This window comes from Erigeron canadensis, chromosome 6, assembly GCF_010389155.1.
Source record: "Erigeron canadensis isolate Cc75 chromosome 6, C_canadensis_v1, whole genome shotgun sequence".
Classification (NCBI taxonomy): domain Eukaryota; kingdom Viridiplantae; phylum Streptophyta; class Magnoliopsida; order Asterales; family Asteraceae; genus Erigeron; species Erigeron canadensis.
The window spans coordinates 25,563,859-25,588,848 of NC_057766.1; the positions used below are offsets into that span (position 1 = coordinate 25,563,859).

A 24,990-nucleotide genomic window follows, 5' to 3' on the forward strand; every position below is an offset into this window, starting at 1 on the left:
CCATGGCTCCACACAATTATAAACTTCAAAATTACACATAAGTTATTCAGAAAACAATAAAAAAACAATTTTCATGTAAAGTATAATCATCGGTTGGGCTTGATTTGAAAAGTTCTCAAAAGTTCTCGCAAAAAAATGGTTTTCAAAATAACTTTTTACGAGTAAGGTTATTGTGAGAACCAAATATTTGTCGAGAACTACGAGAACTTTTACCTATGAGGGCAATATTATACATTTGTATTTATAATTTAAATCCAAAATAATTAAATAACAATCCCACAAATCTCTCCACTATAAGTCTATAACCGTTTGTGCTCCAATATATTACTTGCAAGATTTGATTTGAGCGAGCCATCAAATTCATGCTTAATTAATTTAATGTTTTTTTCAATTTTTTTCATCAACGTTGACTGATCTAACTAGTGCACGTCAATTTAATACAATTTTATTAAACTAAAATACCAAAAAGGCTATAACATGTCCTATATTAATCGACTACATACGTAAGTGATTGACCTGCTTATAATCATCCCATAAACTTATTAAATTAGATGTTTTATAACAAAAAAAAATCAATATTTTTACATGTGCAAATTATATGTACACATATGTACATATGCAAATTTTATAGCAAAAAAAAAAGTTTTTTAAATTCACATGTACGTACATGCCTCATATACCAAAAATAATTTTATAGCAAAAAAACATTATAGTTTTTTTACGTATGTATATTATATGGACATCTATGTACACTTCAAAAATATACACATATGTGGATATGTAATTTATATGTACACCTATGTATACCTCAAAAATGTACACATATTCACATATGCAATGTATATGTACACCTGTGTACACTTTGAAGATATACTAAAGTCGTCTTATGTGAACTATTCAAGATTATAAAAAAATAATTAGATAGAGAAAAATTTATTAAATCACATTTGCATACCTCATATATTAAATATAATTTATTAAATAAAAGTGATATATTTACATTGGCAAATTACATGTATACATATGTCACATGTGTAGTGAACATGACGAAATCACACCAGTTTATATACACATAATTGATAATTAAATATTAATTGATAATTAAATAATACACACTAAATTGCATACAATAATGATAAATTATATTTTTATGTTTGGAAAAAAATAATATCAATACTAATTTATGTATAGCCAAGCTAAAATGTTAATAGTTATCGGTATTAAGATACTAGGAGCCGTTCATTGTGGCAATCTTAAAAAAGAAAAAAAATTATGCAGTGTCGCATAATTATTTTCTAAAATAAAAAAATAAAGCCAAATTTATGATCTGTTTTTAAGGCTTGACACTAGTTTAATAAATATTCAAACTTCATAATGTTGTAGTATTGTACTATTGTGATAAGTGCTTTCCATTTCTTTTCCTTTTTTCAATATTCCTACTATGCCCTTTTTTTAGATTTAAATTATTTGTAAATTAATTCTTTTTATAATAATTACATAAATGCCATCAAATTATCTTAGCCATATATTGATCTATTTAATCTAAAGGATGAAAAATGGTTCTCACAGTTTTTGACAATTTATTGGTTCTCATTTTATCTTTTTAATATATATATATATATATTTGTGTGTGTGTGTGTGTTTACTGTAATAAAAAAAGAATAACTTCTGTTTTTTTTTTCGACGGTTGGAAAATCTCACGAAGAAGAAGATGGGGCTTAGAGGAAGGGATAACTTTTTCCAGATTTCTCTTTTATGTCATTATTAGTAATTTTCAATAACTTTAATGTTAGTTTAAAAATAATCCTAAAATATATAAACATTTTTTTTCTCTAAATAAATATTATTATTATTATTATTATTATTATTATTATTATTAATTTTGATTGTGTAGAATTAAATAATTGGTGGGTCTAAAACTAGTCCTTGATATTGGGTATATTTTGGGAAAATTAGTCTTTGGAGTATTTTTGTTGTTGTTGTGGTGCTGACTGGGATTAGTCGTTAATGAATGAGTCTGTATTATTGAGGAACCCTTTAAAAAGATTCTACTCCGTATATTATTCTGTACTAGGGGCAAGGTTGGGGAACTCGTGACTCGGGATTGGATCGGCGGGGTGGGGGTGCAGAGTCACGGGTTTTTAAAAACTCAGATCGGAATCGGGAGAACCCGGATCGGGTTTTTATATAGAAATACTATAGTTTTTTGAAATTATATGGAATAGATTTCAAATTTAAAAAATAATTGTTTAAAAACTTTAATATAATATTTCAAACTTCATTCAATAGAAACATAAATTTAAACCAATTTAAGTTACTTATTTAAAAAAAAAAAAAATTTTTTTTACCAGAATTGACCCGACTTTGACCCGATCCGACCGATTTTTGATCGATCCAGACGAGTTTGACCGAGTTTTACAAGCGACCAATTTGTTTACCGAGTTTTCACCCGATTCTAACCAACTCGACCCGTTTAATCCCCGATTCCGATTCCGAGTCCGAGTTCCCGAGTTTTACAACAGTGACTTTAGGGGTGAGAATCGAGTCCAGTTGTACACGTATCCGTATATTATTCTGTACTGTTATGTTATTAGTCAACTGTCAACAAAACAATGAGCAGTATAATCAGCAACTGAAAGAAAAAGTAAATCAATCAATCAAATAAAAATCTTGGGCAGAGGAGATGATGATGAAGCTATATTCGCACCCGATCAGTTCATGCTCTCGTCGTGTTCGTCTTGCTCTCTTCTTAAAAGGTTCTCTTCTTTTCTCCACTTACTTTATACTATCTACCATTTATACATATTATATACACATATACATATAGAAAGTATTCAGAGGAATTGGAAGTGGTAAAAATAAGGGAATAAGGTCAGCAAAATTGATCAGAAGTCTTTTGATAAATATTTTTGCTTTTTTTTTTTTTATCAAAAAAAAAAAGGTACATCCATTCTTTTAGGATTAGCATTTACTTATTAGGATTTTAGAAAGCCAATAACCGTAAATTTTAGTGCAAGCCTCCTGAAAATCAGTTAGGAAAAGCTTTCGGATGATGTTCGTAACATTTAGTACTAAATATTCACTTCCTGTTTTTCTCGAAATGTCCGCTTTCCTGTGGGTTTTATAATATATAATGAAAGTGATTATTTGTAGTAACTGATTTTGAAGTATCGATTTTTACAGGTCTTAAATATGAATGCATAAATGTTACCTCCCCCAGTGATCCAGGTTAGTTAGTTTGTTACAATTTTACTAAACCTTTAAAGTTTAGATATTTTTATATATAAACTTTCGATTGTTGCTATGTTGTACATATCACGCCTTATATGATTTGTTAACCGGTGACATGACAGAAGTTTTTGATGACGTGACATTTTATAACGTTTCCAGTCAACAATAAGACCTAATCACCTTATAAAGAAATTACCACATACATACAATAAGAATAATTGAAAGTTATATACTGGTATCAGTTTTGAAGTAAGATGCATACAATAGGTTTTTGTGATATATTTTTTAGATATATTTAACGACACTTGACCCTTGATATATGCTAGTAAGAAAATTGATATAATTATTTTGCCAATATGGCATTTCGTTTTTACATAATTTCGTTTTACATCATACTAAAGGATAATCACACAAGGTGAAGGTATTTAAAGACGGTTCACTCCCATTCGTAGTACGTTGTATGTAAACTAGCTCTGGTAGGTTCTACCAAAATAAATAGTGTTTGATTTGCTAACATTTCTAATCTTATACAATTTAAATCATGAAAGAAAAGAAAGAAATAAATGAAAAATTGTTGAATGGGCTAGTTGCAGCTTTTAACTCCTCTTTGAGTACGCACCTTTTAAGTTTCTTCGTGTTTTCTTACATGTTTGGCAAACACCTACTATTCCATAAATGTTTTGACAAGCTATTCAATCTGATCTGCATCGTGTATTTCTAGGTTAGAGGCTTTTTTGACATAATAGATGTTATGATTGGTAAAAAGATCTCATTATATTCAGTTTAGTCCAATATAGCATTACCCTTTCCCTTAAAACAATACAAACTTTCATACATTCATAGTTATCAAATCGCTAATCGCAATTGTGATTTCATGGAACACTTGAAAATATATGGGCTAAAATGATGCATTTAGTACTTAGGTGACTGATGTAATGAGTTTGTTTCCTTATTTTGAGCTTTGAAATACAGAATATTTAAAGGTCAATCCTATGGGTTATGTACCTGCGCTGGTGGATGGCACTACTGTTATTTCAGATTCTTATGCCATCTTACTGGTGAGTATTCTATTTCTTTTCTTCCTTTAGTATTTCTCTCATGTCATTTATTGCAGATGTTATTCAATAATGTTGGTGATGTTTTTAATATGATTTGTCCTTCCCCCTTATAGTATCTGGAAGAGAAGTACCCGGAACATGCTTTGTTGCCTCAAGATCTTATGAGAAAAGCAATAAATTACCAGGTAAATGGGTTAGTTTTATTTACCATTTGACCGTGCGAATCTCCATTCTCTATAAATAATGCAAGAAACCATGTTGGTTGATGTTTCCAATTAGGTGTGGCCATTTCAACCCATATACTTATGAATCAGTTGATTTAGGTTAGCTTTTATCTCTATCGAGTTGAATGGAGTCTAGCTCAAAAGTAAATGGTCAAAAGTCGAAGGTCATCAAACATGTATTGTTAATGCATTCAGCACCCAAAATTACTATCTTAAGAATGTAGATGATGATTGCATTACACAAATTATTTGTAGGAAGTATAAGAAAACAACATAAAAGTTATTTCAGGTCTATACTCTAGCCCATATGATATTACATACTTTGACGTGTACCCCAGCCTGCTCATTTTGCCACCATTGTTCCAATATAATAAAAAAATCTCAAAATCTCACCAAATTTTTGACCAATAAATCACTTTTTCAAGCATCTCACATCAATAAGGAGTAACATTATAGATTAAGTTAGGTTGAACTAAATAATGTGTAGATGGCTACCCACTAGAAAAATCTGAACACGTAGTCATCACGAGTCACAACTTACCTTACTCCAGTTTCAGTGCAGTCTAGAAATTGAATGTAAATATTCATGTTTATCTACCATAGTGTATAATAATTTGACAATGGGTTGACTTTGAAAGCCTAGTATACTCCGGTTGTTCATCCATTGTCACTAGACACTAGATGGTCGCATAATGTTTTTCAATGAAGCAACAAGTTCGATGATAATATGTAGAGTTGTAGACTTTGACCAATTTGCAAAGTATGATAGTGGATGGGTACAAGCTTAATATGGATTCATTCACCAACTACATATTTGTGCCAGGTTGCGAGTATAGTTGCTTCAAGCATTCAGCCTCTTCAGAATCCAAGTGTAGTTGTGAGCAAAATTTCTAGTGATTCCAGTTTTAAGTATCTCACCATGCCATTTGTTTCTCATACTCTGATTAACCATGCTTAACATTTTACAGAATTATATTGGGGAATTAGTTAGCCCTGAAGAAAAGCTTCCTTGGGGTCAATATCATATAAGGAAGGGGTTTGTAGGTAAGAATAAATCTGACATCATTACAATGGATACATATTTTGAAATGCTGTTTGAAGAGCCTTTGTTCTTCTCACTAGCTTTACTGAGGGCTCATTATAATATCTTTTATAACCTAACCTGATAATCTCCATTCCTAGCTTTATCCGGTTGTCATGTAGTGCTATATTGCACCGTAAACCTAGTAAATTAGAAACTCGTATAAACCAATGTCAAAAAGAAAGATCTTTAGAGAAGGGCCACTTTACCATTCAATTCAGTATCATAGAGGGTTGTACCATGTTGGAAGCTAAAATTTGTGTTGTAAATATGAATTCAGGAAAAGTAAAAAATTATCAAATTACTTCTGAATGCAAGAAGTCAAAAATTATGGCAAGAAACTTTCCAATTTCCTAACCAGATGATCACTTCTGCAGCTATTGAGAAACTATTAGCGAACTATGCCGGAAAGTATGCTACTGGAGATGAAATTTACCTGGTATGTTTATTATCGACTACCGTAATTTGGAGTTAGCTGCTTATGTGAATCTTGTCTCTTAAATTTCCATATGATTTCTCGATCATCTGGAATATTCCGCTATGAATTTAATTCTGGTCATCTGATTACGTGCAGGCAGATTTGTTTCTGGCACCCCAAATTTATAATGCAATCAACCGATTCATGCTTGACATGGTATTTCCTGCTCAAGTGATATCAAACATTATTTTGTTGGGCTTAGTGGGCTACAGCGAGTATACTCATGTAGAATTTTTTATTTTATTTTAACGAAAATGTCGACACACCACTTATTCACACATTTGGGTTAATGGGATTTGAACCTACAAGGCTACAACCTCATCGTAGACGGGCTACAGGCCACTTCGAATACCACTAAGCCGAAGGCTCTTTTGGTACTGTCAATTATCTAATTTGTGAAAAGAAAGCAAGAACTTGTTGTTCATCGTTCACTTTTAATTTGCTTAGGAAGCCACACAGGACGCGTAAAGGAAGCGAGAACTTGGTGTTTAAACACGCTTTGAGAATAAAATTATGATATTACCGAGTATACTTGAGAAAAAAATTATATAGCTAAACAATCATGTAGATATGTTAGACTGTTCTAGGAATGTGACGATCAGACGATAAGTAAGGGTCGTTCTTTGTTTGTTTCCCCTTTCTCTTCTTTTTTGTGTTGTTTTTGTTTCTAAGTTTGTCCATTGGTTGGTGCAGGCTGAGTTCCCGATCCTACTTAGGTTGAACAAAGTTTACATTGAAACTCCACCTTTCCAACAAATTTTGGCTGAGACAATGTAACAACACACAGGTCCAAGTGAATTAGCTAATATATCATCACTGTATGCCCAGATTCACTCTCTTTTGCAACTTTAAGCTTAGACATATGACTAACCTCTAGTTTGACATTGTGAAAATGCTTTTATTCAGATAAGCATCGCTTTCGATCATATCAAGTGACGGGAGACTTATGACAGGTCATTTCCAGACAAAGCCATGTTCACATATGTAAAATGCTTATTGTTGTAACTTAATAAGATGTGCTCAAATAAATTGTAGAAGCTTTACTATTTATTTTCTAGCCTCTGTTTGCATATGTAAAATGTAGTATTGTAACTTAAATTTCTTCCTTCTATGGTTATGGTACGTTTATAACTACTATCATGAAAATACGAATTATATATGTAATACGTATATATTTGTATCATCTTCTAACCAACTCTTATCTTAATATCCTAAATACGAATTATAAGCTAGCTGCTATGCAATAATCCTCTCCTAATATAACAACTTCAACTGAGCAAAACTGGTAGTTCAAACTTCATATTATTAAATTATTTTAGAATAATTTTACAAACAATAAATTCATTGATTGTACGTTAAATGTGACTCAAATACTTATAATACCAAAACCTTGAATAGAACTTAGAATTTAAAAATAACTTTGCTTATAATCTAGGCATATCTGTGTTGTGAATAAATGCATAATTGTATGAATGAACTTGTGTAAAAATTGAGACAAGTATTCAATTAGTCATGAAAGGTACGAGAGCCAAACAAGTAACTCGAATGTTGCCAAATATGGTGTTGTTGGACAACCTTAGATTTGAATTTTCGATAAGTTAAAGACAAAGTCATATGCCAATTGACGACCATATTTTACAATAAATAAAATATCTTACTAATCATTTTAAATAATAGTTTTCTTAATTCTTTTGTCATTTTTTATTTTCTGAAAGAACGTAAGAAAAAAATTAGTTTGGCAAATTCTATTAACACCTTAACGAGACTTTTAGATACAATCAGTGGCAGATCCAAAAAATTAGGATAATGGGGTCAAAAATTTTTTACCTAAAAATAACGATAATTACAGCAAAATAAGATGTTAACCAACCTTAAAATCAGCAACTCTTGGCACCCTAAATCTCCAACAAAACAACCTTTCCATAGCTATTAAAAGCATCAATTAAATCAATATACAAACAACATCAAAATACTATATAGTTTCAGCTAAAAATAGCATAAAATTAACATAAAAACCACTAACAAAAGTATATTTCTTTAAACTGAGAGAACCAAATTACAAATTAGAATTGTCTTTCACCAGAAGTCATTTTTTGAAAGTGTTTAATGACTTTTTCATTCGTAAGATTGGCTGGTGTTTATTTTTTCTACCGCACAAATTAAACATGAGTTCAAGAACATATGAGTTGAACAATAAAAAATTCACAATTAGAAATTTATACAAAATCTCAAAATATAAATAATATTTTTGTTGAATTTTCCTTATTACAACGTTTATAAATTATAATAAAGCTTCATCATTATAACATTTATAAAATTAGACCCTATTACCAAGTAAAATTGGAATATAAAATACCTATTGAAAATTGGGATAATCTTCTTGCCTTTTAAAAACTTCCATCAAAATTTAAGCATAAAGAATGAATCGAAGTTTTTGTTTAATTAGTAAACTCGTAATATCTATTTAAAAATACCCCCATGGTTTTATTTAATCATATGACATTATTAATCCCAAAGCGTTGGGTTCATTTCAATTTTTTGGCTTATGTGTTGGGTTCATTAAAGTTTTTGGGCTGGGGTCTATTAGCCATCTTAGATTCATCCAGACCAAATAATGTATAGAAATTAGTAGTATTGCACTAAGTGGGTTGGGTTCATCATCCCCCACCTCTACTAAGCTGGATCCGCCTCTGGATACAATTTTGAGGGTCATTATGATTTAGAAACAACATACCGCCAGTAAATGAATCGGGAAAACCTTATTTATCTACCATTTACAAGAAAGTCATTATAGAAAAGGATTGTTAGGTTCGTATCAAATTGTCTTTCTCTCCTAATTTCACATCTTGGGGAAATAATACATCAACGTTTATTTCATTGACTATTTTTTTAGCCTTATATATAACAGTTAGCAGTTAGCACACAATAGAAACCCACGTTTTATATGACCATGAAAATGAAACCAGTAATACTTGTTTTAATAACAGTGACATAGCCACGTAAAAGCGGGAGAATAATAACGGTTTACTCTCTAACAAAATAAAAATATTTGTTCGACCAGCTAAACCTCGATTCATGACTATATTTTGATTATTAATGTCTCCAAGTCTAGACATTATTAAAAATGCTCTAATAGTAGTTTGTTTTATTATAAAAGGTCTCAAGTTCGAGTCTTGCCCTAGTCATATTTAAGAATGTTACATTTAATTCTACTTATGATGAGCCGATGAGTTTTCTTATTCAGACCTCTGGATGATATGAGTTTTTTTTCTTTGAAAGTGAACTTCTGTTCGCACGGCCGACACCACCAAAATAGTGGTGTGGCTAACTAGACAAACGAACTATATCAAAACAAAATTACACCAATTGTTTTACTCTACTGAACAATATTTCCTTTTATTATAAAAGATTCAACAATGTCAAATTAATACGTAAAGGATTTTTCAAAGTATTAGATCGATAGATTTTCCACAAACATCAACACGTGACAAAAGTGACACTTTAATCCCCTCTTTTATTTCCTTTCCAAAACTTCGTTGCTCATAAAACTCAAAGATTTCTTTGCTCAAAAACAAAGAAATAGGTCTCATCTTACACCATATACTAATTTTATACCAAATTCTATTGATACAACACATTCACAAACCAAATGTTCTGTAGATTCCTCCACCTATTCGCATAAACCACAAGCTCTAGCCTCAATAAACAGTTCCTTTTCTTTAACGTCGTTACCGTGGGAACACATCCATAGACATTCTCCACATAAAGATATTACATTTTTTGAAAACCCATTGAGATTCCTCGATAGGGGTTTCTTATCGAGGGGTTTTAATTGGGGATTTATTGATGAAGAAGCTCTTTAGTAGAAATCCAATTAAAACAATGTATGCTAGATCTTTTGAGGTAATTTACACCATTTAAAAAAACTACGAGTAATAGCTTAGTCAGGGTTTATAAATTTAAAGACTTTGCAAACCTTCAAAAATATATTTAAAAAAATCAAAATATTTGTGTAAAATATTTTTGACAAAAACCATTTATTTAATGAAAATGAAGTAGAAGAAAACACCTTGATACTGACTAGTACAGTTGTACTCTACTACAGTTAGTCATCTGTAGGGCGGAATTCCCAAAGGAACCTAAATATATTTTCACCTATAAATACCTAATCGTCATTTCATTATCATAAAAACATATTTAATAATTCAACTACTTACATCACACACACACACACGTATTCATCGTTCCCTCCGCCGATTCGTCTAAAACCACCGGATCGGATCCATGGCGGCGTTCACCAGCAATCTTATGTCTCCTTCACACCTTGCATGCCAAGCTTTGGTATATATACATACATCACTGTATTCTGTTATTAATTGAATCTCATTATTTCAGTGTATATATATATATATATTGTTAATCATTTGTTCAGTGATGTTATTATGTTTTTATTAATTGAATCTCATTATTTCAGTGTATATATAGTTTTAGAAAACTTGGAGGAAAATATGCAAAACTAGGAGGTTTATATATTTAGAAAATTTGCTTTTTAACTGTATTATCCTATTACAATATATTCAATAGATTGACACTGAAAGTTTTGAAAATGAATCTGTTTTCAATTTCAAGAAAATGAAAAATATTTTTATCTCCGGAAAATATTTGAAAAAGAGTTTCCAAGGGTATAGTTTTAAGGGAAAATTGAGCTTTCTTCACTGAAAAATATTTCAGAAAAAATCATAATTGAACATGTTTTATGTTTTCCTTTAATATTTTTTTTCCCAGAAAACATTTCTAGTGTCCTACAACTTAAAGGGTAAATGGGTTGGAACCCCATAATCCCATGTACCGTCTTAGTACCCATCCCTAAAAGTCACTTTTGTAGATGTTTTTGTTTTCTGTGAGTTCTGCTTGATTGGGAATGTTGTGTGTAGGGTTATGGCACCATGACAGTAGGGTCATATTGACACCTGTGTCAAATTAATCCAACAAAGAGTTACACTTGGTGTAATTACTAATATAGATATGTATACTAATGATGCTTTCTTTGATAATATATTCAGGCACCAACCAGAGTATCTGGTCTGAAGATGGTTTCTTTTAGCAATTCAGGAAGAAGCAATCTCCCATTGTCATTCCGTCGTCTTCAAGTTTCATGTGCTGTAAGTGATTCTCCATTTGTTGCACTTTGCTTTTGTTGTTATATGTGGGACCGAATCAATTTCTAGCGACTCTTATAAACGAAGAACTCATTATATGTGTCTTTGTGCAGGCCAAGCCAGAGACAGTGGACAAAGTATGCGGCATCGTTAGAAAACAGCTCGCTCTTAAAGATGACATTGCAGTTACCGGTGAATCAAAATTTGCCTCACTAGGAGCTGATTCTCTTGACACGGTATCCCATAATCAATTGGACTTTTCAACTCCAGTCTTTTCTTAATACATTTCAACATTACTATATATATTGATTCATGTGAAAGTTAATTGCCTTGCTAATGAAACGTTAACTAAAAACTGCCCGCTCTGTTCAATGGGTCATAGTTTAATGGTAGACAATAGTTTACGTAATTGAGTACTTTATGTTTTGAACGATCCTGTTTGCTTTTCCAGGTTGAGATTGTGATGGGGCTTGAGGAAGAGTTTGGTATCACAGTCGAAGAAGAGAGTGCACAGAGCATTGCCACTGTTCAGGATGCAGCAGATCTTATCGAGAAGCTCTGTGAGAAAAACAGTGCATAATCAATGAAAATTTCATGAATAGAAAGATTTTTGTCTTTCTCTGTTACTGTTCTGGTCGAATGTGTTTCTGTGTGTGCGGGTCGTTGTTTTTGTTTTCGTTTTTGTTTTAGTGGGTATGCTTGTAATAGGTCTACGATGCTCCTTCTAAAAGAAAGAACTCAGATTTATGTATGTTGAGGTTTGTCCGTGCTGTACTGTAATGGTTCCCTAGTTCTCATGTGACTTAACGAGTCTTGTCAACAGGTTTCTTTTGAAACTGATTTGGCCGTGTTGTAAAAATTTTATTTAATTTTCCTATATGAATAATTATACCTTTTTCTCTCTCACCTTTTTATCGAATACATAGTCATTATCATATTCATTAGTCAATACAGATGAGGTAATGAAAACGGTAAAAATCTCACATGTTTACAAACTCACAAACATTACAATTTTTCAGGTCAAAGTTACTTAGTGAAATCTACGTGTTACCATCTTTTCAGGTCAAGTTACTTAGTGAAATCTACGTGTTACCATCTTATGATTTTAAGAGGATCTTTAGGTTAAATTTTAGGAAAATATATAGGTGATTTTTACACTGAACATACTTATTCGTTCAAGAAAATATTAATAGAATGACAATTTTGCTCTTATATATCGATGTTTATTTGGCCGGTTGGATTTCTCTTAAGAACAAAACCATGGTCCATGGTCGTCGACAAAGACAATCGAGGCATGAACACCGAACATCATCAAAATTCAACTATTCCATTATCTTGATTTGTTTTCAATTACATAATACTCATAATCCCTAGCTATCTTCTAATTTAGTACTCATAATTTAATAATTTAAGTTGATCACCTCCATCTCAATCCTACGGTTAGGAAAACCGTCGGGTAAGAATCAACCCCCATTTATGTTTCCGTTGAATAGTAATTAAACCCATATCTGATTGTTGATGAAGATAAAATAACATTGTTACCAACTATAATCGGTGCTGGTAGAAATATGGCTGCTGCAAGGTTATCAAAGACGGACATGATGATAGCTTAGAACTAAAACCCGCAAAACAGGCTCACTTCGATAATATAGGATTTGGTTATAATAATACGCGTTAGTGCAATGAGTCAAGATAGGCATCATACCTTTGAAATCAGAAGCTTATACAGGCATTGTTGAAGTTCTTTCAAATCGTCCCCATTTGAGATCCAAATAGATTCTGACAAGGTTTTTGTCCATCTACAATTCCCATTCCATACAGATGCTTTACCCGTTTTGCAAATAGTTGTATCTTATTTCATATAATTAGTATGGCTCTTACAACGTCTATGATGTTTTAATATAAAAACAAGTTTGAGAAATTGGACTTGAGGGCATATTTGTCCCATTATTTTCTTTTCTGCGAATGAATAAAAAAATAAAGTGTAAAAATCCATCAATTACCAAACTCATCATTCCATCAATTACCAAACTCATCTACAAGCCAAACGCTTGTATAATCTCTTGAATATAACACCCTTGTGGCCTTGTGTATCTGATTCTCATGTAATGTTGTATGCCGCCCTAGCCAAGTTGGCTATGGCAAGATGCATTGATGACATGTAGCTGGCTATGGGCTGTGGAAAGATGCATGGATGAAATGTTAGTTCAATAAATACGTGCTACTAGAAAGATTTATTTTAAGCGAGAAACGTTATCTTTTTTCTTTGTATCCAACTAAACTTATCACATTAATCTCTACTTTAGTTTCGTTTTCCTTTGTCTTTTCTTTGGCCTACAAGTACATCTTTGTTCAGATTTGTTAGAATTAACTTACACAATTAATTATTTCAAATACTCGCTTGCTAATGGTGACTTTGATCTCATCATTTTCACATGGTTTTATGAGAATTTAAGCGAGGTATTTTACTATTTTCCCATCCAAATGGAACAACTTTTAAGTCTTTTTGAAAAGACGGACGAGAACAATAAATGTGGAAATTTCTTAACGTCCATGACAAACTCTGCTCTGACTTGACACTGGGAAACTACATGTTTAGATCTGAACTTCATATGATTGAAGATGTAGGGTATATTATAATGTCTGTTTAGTATTATAGTAAATGCATGTTTAATATTATTGTTATTATAGTCAAAACTCTTTTCTTTCTTTTTTTTTTTTTTATTTACTGTAACTGACATGAGTTTATTGCATTCTTTTAGTAACTTTTGCAGTTAAAGTTCCAAAAAATTCTAAATTGTGTTTCATTTTGTATTTCTAGAATAGCTTTGGCTTGCATCTTGTACTTCCTTTGTATCTTATACTTTGTTTTCTAGCACCTTGCTAGTAAACAATTTGCAATAAAATTCTTCTGCCGTTCTAAAAAAAATGGTAATTATGAAAAATAACTATGTGATTACTAAAAGAATATATCCATACACACCTGTGTATTTATAATCTAAAATATACAGAGGCATGTATATGCATATATGTATGTGTGCATCAGTGGTTATACATTACACTTCATAGTTGAAATGGGAGAAGACCCAGCTACCGGATGAGTAACTAATAAATCGTAGCTCATGAATAAAATGATAGATTACTAATGTATATTCTTACATCCTCTTGACCAATATAAATATACGTAAGAAGTATACACTATAATTCTGACTTACATCACCTCAAACAAGAGTAAGTTCGTCAACACCAATTGTGTCAACGGATTCGATGGCGGTAATTAATTTCCTTAAGGCCACAAGTTCTTCCCCTGCATCACATACAAATGCAGAAGCTTGTCTGCCTGATAAAGTTGCTCCTTCCATGCTGTCTATATAGTCCTGAAAAGTCAAAAATACACATTAATATCCACAAGTTCATTATTAGCATGTACTGATGTACTCATGTATACAAAAAACTGTAAATAATGTCAAAATAGAGGACTTGTGAATCAAAACAATTACCATCAAGTAGAGGCAGGAAAATTGGTGGATCAAGTAATGGGTAATGGGGTAATTATTTATTGATGGTCAGAAGAAGTCGGAGGGAGCATGCAAACACAGTTTATCCATCATTCTTCAAATTTATAAACAATAGCTATGCTAAGTATGATTACAAAACTGTGTTGTAAGAAAAAGTAATCTATTAATCTTGAATAAAACAATTTATATGGTTTTACTCTAGTTCAAAAGGAAAAAGAGGGAGTTTTTGCATTCATACATTAAAATACACTTTGCATGACTGAAGTTTAACCTAATTGCGGTTAAGGGTTCCTTCCATGAAAATTGAAATAGCTATCATGTTTAGGATGTTCAATATTAGTTAGTAATGGTACTGTTAATGTTACATTTTGATCCTTCTACTATTAACTACTTTGCTAGTACCATACTAACTATACCAATTCGTTTACAATGTTAACACAATTTTGACCCATTTACCTATATATGGGTCACCTTGGGTTACTTATCTCTAACGAGTCAATGCTCTATGCAGACAGTTGACAACAATCATTTGGAAAGTACTGAAAATGGCTATACCTGTTTTGTATATGAACCGGCCAGGAAAAAATTCTTTACTGGTGTCTTCTGATCAGGTCTAAATGGATCTTTACCAGGTCCCTCTCGATACAAAGATTGCCCAATCTTGACCACAGATGACCAGGTAACCTCCAAACCTTGGGAAGATGGGAATAGCGTCAAAACCTAAAAAATGGAGTAAAATCCATTAGAATATAGACACGAGGAAGAGGCATCAGTAATCCCACAAACATAAAAGAAATCACATATAACAGTGTCTGATCCTTTCATAAAAAGATGGCTTAAAAGATAAAATGTAGGCACATGTTATGGAATATCAACCTACTTTTCGTACGAAAATGGAACACATCCGCAGAATTACATTCTAGAAAGTAGGTTGCTGTCCTATGACATATACCGAAAAATATTATAGCAAAACATGTCCACTGAAATTGCTACCAACCTGTTCTGTAACCCGTCTTATAATTTCTTCATTTGGCAAAGGCATGTATGGGTCCCCTGGAGTCAGCACACATCTGTATAGTAATGAAGAGCTCTATGAGTTAGATCTAGACTAAACTACTACGCAAATGCAGCATACAGAATGAAACTTTATAAAAATTCCTACTGGAGCAATGATCCTTGTCCCTCAATGTAGTAATCTTCAGGTGAAGCTAGTGCCAGATCAGCAAAACAAGAAAAATCTGCATCTGGAGTGTAAAGTAGATTGTCCAACCCTGCAGCCTGCCTCAATTGCCTGGAGATCAAAATTAAAAAGTTACTTTACTCACAGTACTTGCATAAAACTTCTTGAAAATAGAAGCGGTTTTGCCCCTCAGCCAATACATCAGTAGGAGTTCATGGGCATTTCTGAAAGTTCTTGAAGCTTATAATATATTAAAATATTAAAGAATAATAGTAACAGACAAGCTCACCGAGATCGTTCTAGGTCCTGCATTTCTGTTACCCAGCCATCATATCGAAGTTGCACAGTGACAACGGGAACACCAACTAGTTTGTAGATGTCATCAAAGAATTCCCAATCACGCCAATTAGATGGCAGAAGTCTTTTAATACCAGGGACATCACATGCTGCCATTTATTGGGATTGTGTTAATTACAAGTGATTCCTCTGTTTTCTCTTTGGGTGGTGGGAATATAAATATATAGGGGCGAACCTGCTATATATGCGTCTGCCTTCACAATTTTCTTTTGCGTAGCCTGGAAAAGCGCAAAGATATTAGCAATCTTGGTCACGTCTATTGGAGATACTATATAAATGTAGGATTTAAGGTGTATGAGTTTGACGTGATTGTATAGACGGGCCAAGGATCATGTAATCAAAAAGGGTAAAGAAGGGCCCCCTATCCCCGGAACCACATTGGATCCCCATCATCCCACCCCGTAAGGATTATGATGCCGGTAAAATACCTTCACTTAATACCCGCATGATTTGGGCATCCCACCCGCGTCTCTCAACTTCACATGTGGGCCCAAGTTGCATTGGTAACAGGTACTACTCCATCTATTTATGGATTGGTAATCTCTATACATAGTTTGATAGTAATGCATGATAATACACGTGAGTGACTATAGACGACTCATTCAGCTTCAACGAACTCATGACATATTTGTGAATATTCCTGAGAAATTACCCCACAGATTGGTTTGCTTTTGGCAATTGCAACTACTGTAACATATTTGATGATGCTCCTTGAGAAATTTGCGGCTACAGAATCAAAGGTATCACCCTATTCTCAACATTATCCCTACCAGTATCAACGATATCGCCCCTCAATTTAAACAGTATCATCCCATTCTCAACGGTGTTGCACCCATACCTTGGATTTTGTCACCACATAGTTCTCAAAGGAGAATCATGTCTATTGTCTTGGGATATGTTCAGTACCCGTATTTACAATGCCAAAAGCAACCTATGCTAACCAGGACCAAAAATATTCACCAAAGAATCAAAGATAGATGTCATGAGGTTGCTGATGCCAAAGGAATCGTCTGTAGGCATTCGTGTGGATTATCTATTGCTATTGAACTATATATAGATTACATAACCCTAAAACTCCTGGGTCCATCTATACAATGGGTCAGACTCATACACATTAAACACTACAAAAATATAATATATCATGATATATATATATATATATAGAAAATTGATCTCTCTATATAACCAAATTACGAATTGATAAATTAAACGGCATAAAGAAAATATGTAAGGTACAAAGCTAATAACCAAATATTAAAAACGTATATTATTTGCCCACTGATTTCTAAATTTTGGTCATTGAACTTAAAGATACCAAACCCTCCACCCACTCCATATTATGATCTCTGTGTTGAAACATCTTTACCAAGCCAAATGAAATTTGGGAAACAAATATTTCAGCCTTTGGATGATTGATGAACTAAAAACTTGCTATAGCTAGTCATCCTTACAAAAGAGTAAATTAATCAAGACCTATGTAGTTCTCTGATTTCTCATTTGATCTTTGAAAATTAAAACTAATCATTACAGCTTCAGTGACTTAAACAAAGTTGTTCACATTTTATTTAAATTGAATTAAAAGTCAACTACTTATGTTGTGTAAATTCTGAAATACATTAGGGATTTAGTGAAAAAGTTGTCAGCTACAAATATTCTTTTCCAAATTTTCCTTTAAATAGAACATGAGAAAGCTTTTTAGATTTTTATGCAATTAACTTAATACAAGTTTCAGCTGCGATAGCAGGTCTCTAGATCAGTCAAGGACTATAACGTTTTAGAGAACTTTATACTGATTCAAGTGTAAGAATTGAATAAGAAAATCGACTAAATAAAAAAAGGTTCTTATAATTTTATAGAACTCTCTCTTAAAGTACAATTAATGTCTCTTACTTAATTAATGCTTTATAGATTTATTTAATGTAAATTGATGAATGTAGTGAGAATTTAAAAAAAGGTAGTGGTGCTAGCACCAAATGTTGAGCCACCACCATTGTCTTAAATGGAGAAATTATTATAATATTAGACCATTAACCACATAGAAATACCAAGATATCCTGGGCCATTAGTAGATTGAAAAAGGTAGCTTAGACCACATATAACTATATCGTTATAGTGGGAATTGACTAGACAGCCTCATTTACCATGAGAACTTAGACATACCAATACGACAATTTCATATAAACACCTAACGCATAATTTTAGAAGGGAAACTGTACCTTAGACATAGCAAGACCTGTAACATATGTGTCTCCATTAGCTGATTTCTCATAAAGAATCTCTCGGCACCCCCATCTCAGATGAAACCTGAAGTAGCATAAGCATATTATTAGTTTACAATAAGATGACATTTTTTAAACAGCATAGTTGCACTTTGAGTCTTCAACTACTTTCCATATGTATCAGGAATCAATAATAATAATCAACAATAAAAAAAAAAAAAAGAATAAAGAACTCAAAATAGAATAAGTAGATGGGGTAAAACTTGTATTGAAACATGTCGGGTAGGTCAGTCTGCAACACTTTTTGTTTAAAACTTCTAACCTTTTTATAAGAGATACTTTTTTCAAATTCAATTACATAAGTGATTTCAGCAACAATCTACCTTCTATTTTAATAAAACAATGTGAAGAGATTTAACAAATAATTAGTATTTAGTAAAATTATACAATTTCAGAAATAATCTATAACCTCGCATATAATGGTCTTAAAAGTTTATTATAAGTTAATGGGTGAAATACAACCTTATTAACCCACTTGACTTTTTTCCTTTTTAGCTTCTTTTTTTAGGGTTATTCCACCCCATGACCTAATAGAGATGAAAATAACCCAAATCGACCCATTCTCAATTTAATGTTAGGGTCAAAAACTTTACCTCTAAGCATGCTACCTATTACGGAATGACAGGTGACACAATATGAAGACCACCTAAATAGCTTTAGTGTATCTAGTCAACAAGGCATGGGTATCTATAGATCGTATTAGTTCAGCAACAAACCAAAGGCCTTTGGCCTAATGGTATATGAGGTGACTCATCAACCAAGAGAATTTGGGCATTAGCCCCATGATAGACAAATTATAAATATGTCTGGATATTTGTTTTTCACAAAAAACAAAACAAAATCAGCTACATGTATGAGAAGATTGTTATGGACGAGCATAGTGCCCGCGCGTTGCAGCGGTGAGATAATGGGGGTGATAGGTCATAGGAGGTGTCGAGGTGATAATTCATAGTGTGATAGCCAAATGCCTTAGCCGTACGAGATCCACCCTCGGATTTAAAAATTCGTCGAAACTATATCGAATGACCTCTCTAATGAAAGAACATGAAATTTTAAGAACACCCATACAATTTTTATATTTTATTGGTATACGGTTTTTGAGATATAAGATTTTTAATGAATTAGAGGAATAAAATGATTTATGGAGGAGAGAAAAAAATGAGTGGTTGAGATTTGAGGAGAGAGAGGAAAATGAGTGGTTTAGATTTAAGGGTATATTAGATATATTAGGTAGAGACGTTTAAATTGGTAAATAAAGAAGAAGGGATATTTAGGCGGTTCAAATCATCTTTTCTTAAAAAAAAAGGGGGCAAAATGCTTTATAAGATAATATATAGATGATTTGTATAGCAATTACATTAAGTAAGTTCAAATCATACCTTCCTCCTTTCTCTACAATATAGTCTCTAATAGGACCACTAAGATAGACATCCGGAGAACCCTTAAGCATGCGCAACAAGGAGGCTTCGGTCTTAGTGGCAAATAATGAGAAAATGGTGAGCATACAACGTGCACTGATATTATCGCAGTCAATAAATCCAAGAGCATAAGCAACAGGATCCCACATTCTTTGGATACTCGCACGTGTTCCCCCTCTAGACATAAACCATTCAGAGAAGCTAACCTGTAGAAAAGATCAGGAGATTCAAAGGCGGTTACAGCATAAACTTTGAACGTATCAACCCCATAATACTAAAACTTAACAGACTGTTCTTACATTATCTAGGTTCCGTATTTGTGTCATTGCACCATCTGGATCTACAAGAGCCCTTACGACTGGACTTAGCGCAAGAGCCACGGCATTTCTGGCTTTATCATAAGGCTGCGTATACATGATGATGTGAAAAATATCAACTTTTTAAGTTGAGAAGAGTTAATTTAAAGGTACATTAATTTAGTGAGTAGGATATTACCTTAAGCTGATTCGTAGTCAAAAATGCATTAATTCCATGTAACGGTGCTCCAACAGGAAAACGGAAATCAAGTTCTGCAGTGAACGCATAAAAGGTACGATTTTATTAAGCATGAAAGATAAACATCTTCTTTAAATCAAACCTTAAATATGGTCGATAAAAACTAAAAACTTAAGCCTCAAAAATTACCACCAAGTTCTCCTCCTCTGTTGACAAAAGTGTGAGTGTGATCCTTTACAAGGAGGTTCCTCTCAGCACCAACCTAGGTTACATTCAAAACGAAAAGCATATCAAAAAAATTACTGATCATGTTTATTATATCATACTGGATATCAGGAAGCAACAACCAGAACAATTAAAAACCAAACTGACATATATCAAGTGCAGAAATAGACCAAATTTAGTGAAAACTACTAGTGGTCTAGTGTAGTAAAAGACAGATGACCTAGTGTTCATGAAACTAGTGGGAAGTTCAGTAACCAGTAGCTAGTTAGCTACCATCTCAAAATAGATGTAACACATCACAAATACTGTAATAAAACTGTGGCTACTAGCATTAAGGACTTTGTGTGCCATATAAACGATACCTATATTTTCTAATCATTCTATGCATACGCATACATAAGTTTTAATGTGCATAACTTCATTAGTTAATAAACAGATCACTAGAGTAAAAGCCAGTACTCACCTTTTTCAGAAGACGAAAAAGATTATTGTAGCAACCAAAGAAAACGTGTAGTCCCATTTCAATGTGGTTTCCACGTTTATCAACAAACGAACCCACTTTCCCACCAATGAAGGTCCTTGACTCGTATATATCTACCTGTAGAATTAGAGATTTTTTCAAGTGTTGTTAAAGCTTGAACCCAAACTTGGCAAAAGAAAAAAGAAAAAAGAAAAAAAAAAAGTTACACAATGACACAAAGTTACCTATCAGTTGCGAGAAGTAATTAGAGTTTATTCAGTTAATTTGTAATAGAAAGCCCAATATGGTGCATTTAACAGATATTATCATTTATGAACTACCAATTTTCATTTTCCTTTACAGTCAAATTGTTAACAGCGATGCTGAAGTGCTTAATGTATACTAAAGGTAGTTAAGTAGAAACTGAGAAATCTCATAAAGGTTTAAAAAGAAAAAATTTAAAACCTCGTGCCCTTGATCCAAAAGCTCTACGGCAGTTGACATGCCAGCAAGGCCGGCACCTATGATGGCCACCTTCAATTTGGGCCCCCGATAATGTTCAGGTTCTGGTGGAAATAAGCCTTTTGGAGCTGATCATCAAGTAAAACAACAGTAGAAGCATAATCAGTGCAATATCATTTTACTAAAATAAATATGATAAAGATATATAATAAAGATCAACAATTACTTACATCTGTATATTAGACACTACCACAATTATGTTCTAGTTGAGTGAAATTCATGCATATATTAAGTCACCATTAATATCATGATTGATAAATCCTATACATTCATCAAAGTAGTGGGCCTAAAAACTTTCAGCTTAATTTTGTCAAGATACGATCCCGGTTTGTAAAGCGTAAACTAAAACAATGTGAACGAAAACAACCGGCAATCAAATTTTATAGTTTACTAATAACCTCTATGCATTCATTCACAATTTTTATAGGTCAAAAAACTTCCAACCTAAATTTTTCAAAAAAATATATCCAATTCTTAGTACCAACTGAGATCGAAAATCCTAATCAATAAACGAGCATATGAAACTTTGAGAAAATAATGTTCATCTTCGCATGATCAGATCAATAACAAACTTGTACATCACACAGCAAATAGTAAACAAACTACATCACTCCGTAGTCCCGAAACTATGTCGTTACATCATACTTCCTAACTGTAATTATTACTAACAGATTCTATATCATATTAAAAGCTTCATAACTAATTTTGCTACAAAAGTATATCTAACAATATCAGAAAGTTACTCAATAATCAACAACTAACTTAAATAAAAATAATTCAAAACAAACACACATCATAAATCATAATTCATCCTAACTTTCTAACAAACTATCCGAAATTCACGGAGATATTTTAGCAACAAATTCTATGTCATACTTGAGCTTTGTGCAACAAAATTTATAATTATATATCTCAAATTCAAACTAATAAAACAAATATTTTAAATAACTAATTAATTAATAATAATAATAATATTACCATTATTTCTCATATCTGAAACATCTTTATCCAAATCCGACCTAACAACAAGAGACTTTTTTGTATAAACCTTTAACCGACTCAATTGACGGTTCCGGCGATACTGTATGAACGTATCAGTAGTCGTCGGAAATGAATTCCGAGCTCCGGCAGCAGAAGTCGCCGGAAAAAATGTTGATGATGTTGATGACGTGGCCATTTGTAACTAACTAGTAACAAACTTCACACACACTCACTCACTATGTGTGTATAGTCTCTTATCTATAGATATAGATACATATATAGATAGAAATAGAAATAGAAATAGAAATAGAGAGGAGAAGTGAATGGAAATGGAAATGGAAATTGTGAGTGAAATTTGAAGGTTTATAAATTGTGTAATGGATGAAAAAAGAATCTGGGAATATGGAGATGCTTAGTGGTGTATGTTTTGTCACGGTGTTGGAACTATAACAACAAGAGATACCGTTCTATCTTTCTATTTGGATGCATGTAATTCTTTTTGGACAAACTTAGGTGTATATATAATAAAAAATAACCATGTGATAGATGTTAATTATACAAACCTGTTTTTTTTTTTAATAAAATCGCACGGTATCCACGCAATGCGGCGGTGATGACAACGATGGATGGTAATGGTGGTGGCGACATTAAATGAGGTAAATAATTGATGGAGGTGATGGAGGTGATCGATGATGGGGTGGTGTCGGTAATGGGGTGATCTACCTGACGGGCTCCGCCTTTAGTCGTACGGACTCCGTCATTGGATTTAAAAATTCGTCGAAAGTATATCGAATGACCACTCTAATGAAAGAACATGAAATTTTAAGAATACCCATATAACTTTTATAATTTATCGATGTACGGTTTTTGCGAAAAAATATTTTGAATGGATTAGATTGATAAAATGGTTTATGGATGAGAGGAAAAAAAAATGATTGGTTGAGCTTTGATGTGAGAGAAAATGTATTATAGTTATTTTAGGTAAAAATATAATAGATGGGAGAGCATTATCGGGAAATACTTAAAATCAATATTGAAAATTTAAATTCAATATTGAATATCTTAAGGAAATTTGTTTTATAATATAGTATAAATATAAATATAGATCAGAGACTAATAGTGTAATATAAAATAAAAGATTGGTGAAGATTTAACTCGTTAAAAGTATTTTAGTCAACTCGCATGTCTCATTTTTTTAAACTTTCAATATGGTACATAATTTTATGGGATTAGTATTTCAAAATGTATATAACTTTACACGATTTGTCATAGTGTGTATCGAACTTCAATCTTGTGCGTTGTATGTAAGAACTTTCAAATCATGTGTAATGTATGTATCCGACCAATCAAAAACTTACAAGTGACAACTTATATGATTGTCACATATACACAGATACATACAATGCACAAGATTTGAAAGTTCATTACATACGATGCACATGAATGAAGTTTCATACATACAATAACAATTCATGTAAAGTTATCTACATTCTAAAATACTAATCCTTAATTTTATATAGTAGTACATAGTAATCATATATTGAAAGTAAGTTTAAACTTAATAAATTGATTATCTTGCACTAATTAACAATATGTTCTCTGTGGACATAATTGTTGGGCAAGTTAATTACTAACAAACATGATTGGACGATTTGAGTGTGCAATTAAGTAGGTCTCGGTTATAGATTAAGAATTAAGTTGTCCTGAATCTTGGGTTAATTATAAATTATTTGGTGGATATCTTAGTAATATGATAACTATAAGATAGTCATACACTCATACACATTTGTAGGAGTAGATTGTTTAGAGAGTTTTCGAGAGTCATGAGTTTCATTTTAGTCGTACGTGATTCGAGCTCTGCATACTTTCCAATTAAATGTGTGTCTCGAATGTTAACTATTGACTATTAAATTGTTAAAAAAAAAGATTAATAACCATATCGTTACCACCATCACCACTCGTTGCCGTCACCACCGTCTCATAGCGTGGATACCCATCTCTTTATTATATAAAAAGAAACATTATTAGACCAAGAGTTTTGATCATTTGAAAACTAAATTTTTCATGAAAACTAGAAAACTGTCAAAACACATTGTGTTCTAAATTTAACACAATGTGTTTTTAATATGTTTTTCGAAAACACATTGTGTTAAGTTCATATCACAGTGTGTTTGAACAATTTTCTGATTTACAACGCTATCAAAAACACACCGTGATTTAAAACTTAACACAACGTATTTTAGATTACACAATAAAAACACATTGTGTTTTTTTAAAGGGATAAGTATCCTGGAATGTAACAAACTTTGGACGAATGTCTATAG

General features: G+C 32.3%; 3 protein-coding genes across 4 annotated transcripts; 2 read left to right on the plus strand and 1 right to left on the minus strand.

Annotated features, from left to right (window-relative positions):
- The first annotated feature begins 2,589 nt into the window (after nt 1-2,589).
- On the plus strand, nt 2,590-7,206 carry LOC122602879 (glutathione S-transferase zeta class-like). Of its 2 annotated transcripts, none has more exons than XM_043775486.1 (10): nt 2,590-2,756; nt 3,184-3,228; nt 4,204-4,289; nt 4,403-4,474; nt 5,337-5,390; nt 5,482-5,557; nt 5,972-6,033; nt 6,169-6,228; nt 6,766-6,890; nt 6,979-7,206. In XM_043775486.1, exons 1-9 carry the CDS (start codon nt 2,684-2,686, stop codon nt 6,847-6,849), a joined length of 612 nt encoding a protein of 203 aa, XP_043631421.1. In that variant the 5' UTR covers nt 2,590-2,683; the 3' UTR covers nt 6,850-6,890; nt 6,979-7,206. The 2 variants fall into 2 exon arrangements, with proteins under 2 accessions (XP_043631421.1, XP_043631423.1); XM_043775488.1 differs by having other exon boundaries at nt 6,766-6,859.
- Nucleotides 7,207-10,253: 3,047 nt separating this feature from the next.
- LOC122602880 (acyl carrier protein 1, chloroplastic-like) lies at nt 10,254-12,137 on the plus strand. Its single transcript, XM_043775489.1, has 4 exons — nt 10,254-10,413; nt 11,136-11,234; nt 11,345-11,467; nt 11,683-12,137. The coding sequence occupies exons 1-4, from the start codon at nt 10,357-10,359 to the stop codon at nt 11,809-11,811; spliced, it is 408 nt and encodes a 135-aa protein (XP_043631424.1). The 5' UTR covers nt 10,254-10,356; the 3' UTR covers nt 11,812-12,137.
- Nucleotides 12,138-14,347: 2,210 nt separating this feature from the next.
- On the minus strand, nt 14,348-23,079 carry LOC122603044 (zeta-carotene desaturase, chloroplastic/chromoplastic). Its single transcript, XM_043775658.1, has 14 exons — nt 22,664-23,079; nt 21,629-21,753; nt 21,167-21,301; nt 20,668-20,740; nt 20,479-20,552; nt 20,283-20,387; nt 19,945-20,189; nt 18,503-18,590; nt 16,462-16,504; nt 16,219-16,375; nt 15,912-16,040; nt 15,747-15,819; nt 15,305-15,469; nt 14,348-14,608 (listed from the first exon to the last, which is right to left on the minus strand). The coding sequence occupies exons 1-14, from the start codon at nt 22,860-22,862 to the stop codon at nt 14,453-14,455; spliced, it is 1,767 nt and encodes a 588-aa protein (XP_043631593.1). The 5' UTR covers nt 22,863-23,079; the 3' UTR covers nt 14,348-14,452.
- Nucleotides 23,080-24,990: the final 1,911 nt, after the last annotated feature.

Excerpts from the sequence above, each read along its gene's own strand:
- LOC122603044 (XM_043775658.1), bottom strand. The coding sequence starts at position 22,862 with ATGGCCACGTCATCAACATCATCAACATTTTTTCCGGCGACTTCTGCT. Across the intron at positions 20,553-20,667 it reads CAGAGGAGGAGAACTTGGTG|AACTTGATTTCCGTTTTCCT; the intron begins GTAATTTTTGAG and ends CGTTCACTGCAG. Across the intron at positions 20,388-20,478 it reads TGACTACGAATCAGCTTAAG|CCTTATGATAAAGCCAGAAA; the intron begins GTAATATCCTAC and ends ATGTATACGCAG.
- LOC122602879 (XM_043775486.1), top strand. The coding sequence starts at position 2,684 with ATGATGATGAAGCTATATTCGCACCCGATCAGTTCATGCTCTCGTCGT. Across the intron at positions 3,229-4,203 it reads TACCTCCCCCAGTGATCCAG|AATATTTAAAGGTCAATCCT; the intron begins GTTAGTTAGTTT and ends TTTGAAATACAG. Across the intron at positions 5,558-5,971 it reads TATAAGGAAGGGGTTTGTAG|CTATTGAGAAACTATTAGCG; the intron begins GTAAGAATAAAT and ends TCACTTCTGCAG.
- LOC122602880 (XM_043775489.1), top strand. The coding sequence starts at position 10,357 with ATGGCGGCGTTCACCAGCAATCTTATGTCTCCTTCACACCTTGCATGC. Across the intron at positions 11,235-11,344 it reads GTCTTCAAGTTTCATGTGCT|GCCAAGCCAGAGACAGTGGA; the intron begins GTAAGTGATTCT and ends GTCTTTGTGCAG. Across the intron at positions 11,468-11,682 it reads GAGCTGATTCTCTTGACACG|GTTGAGATTGTGATGGGGCT; the intron begins GTATCCCATAAT and ends TTGCTTTTCCAG.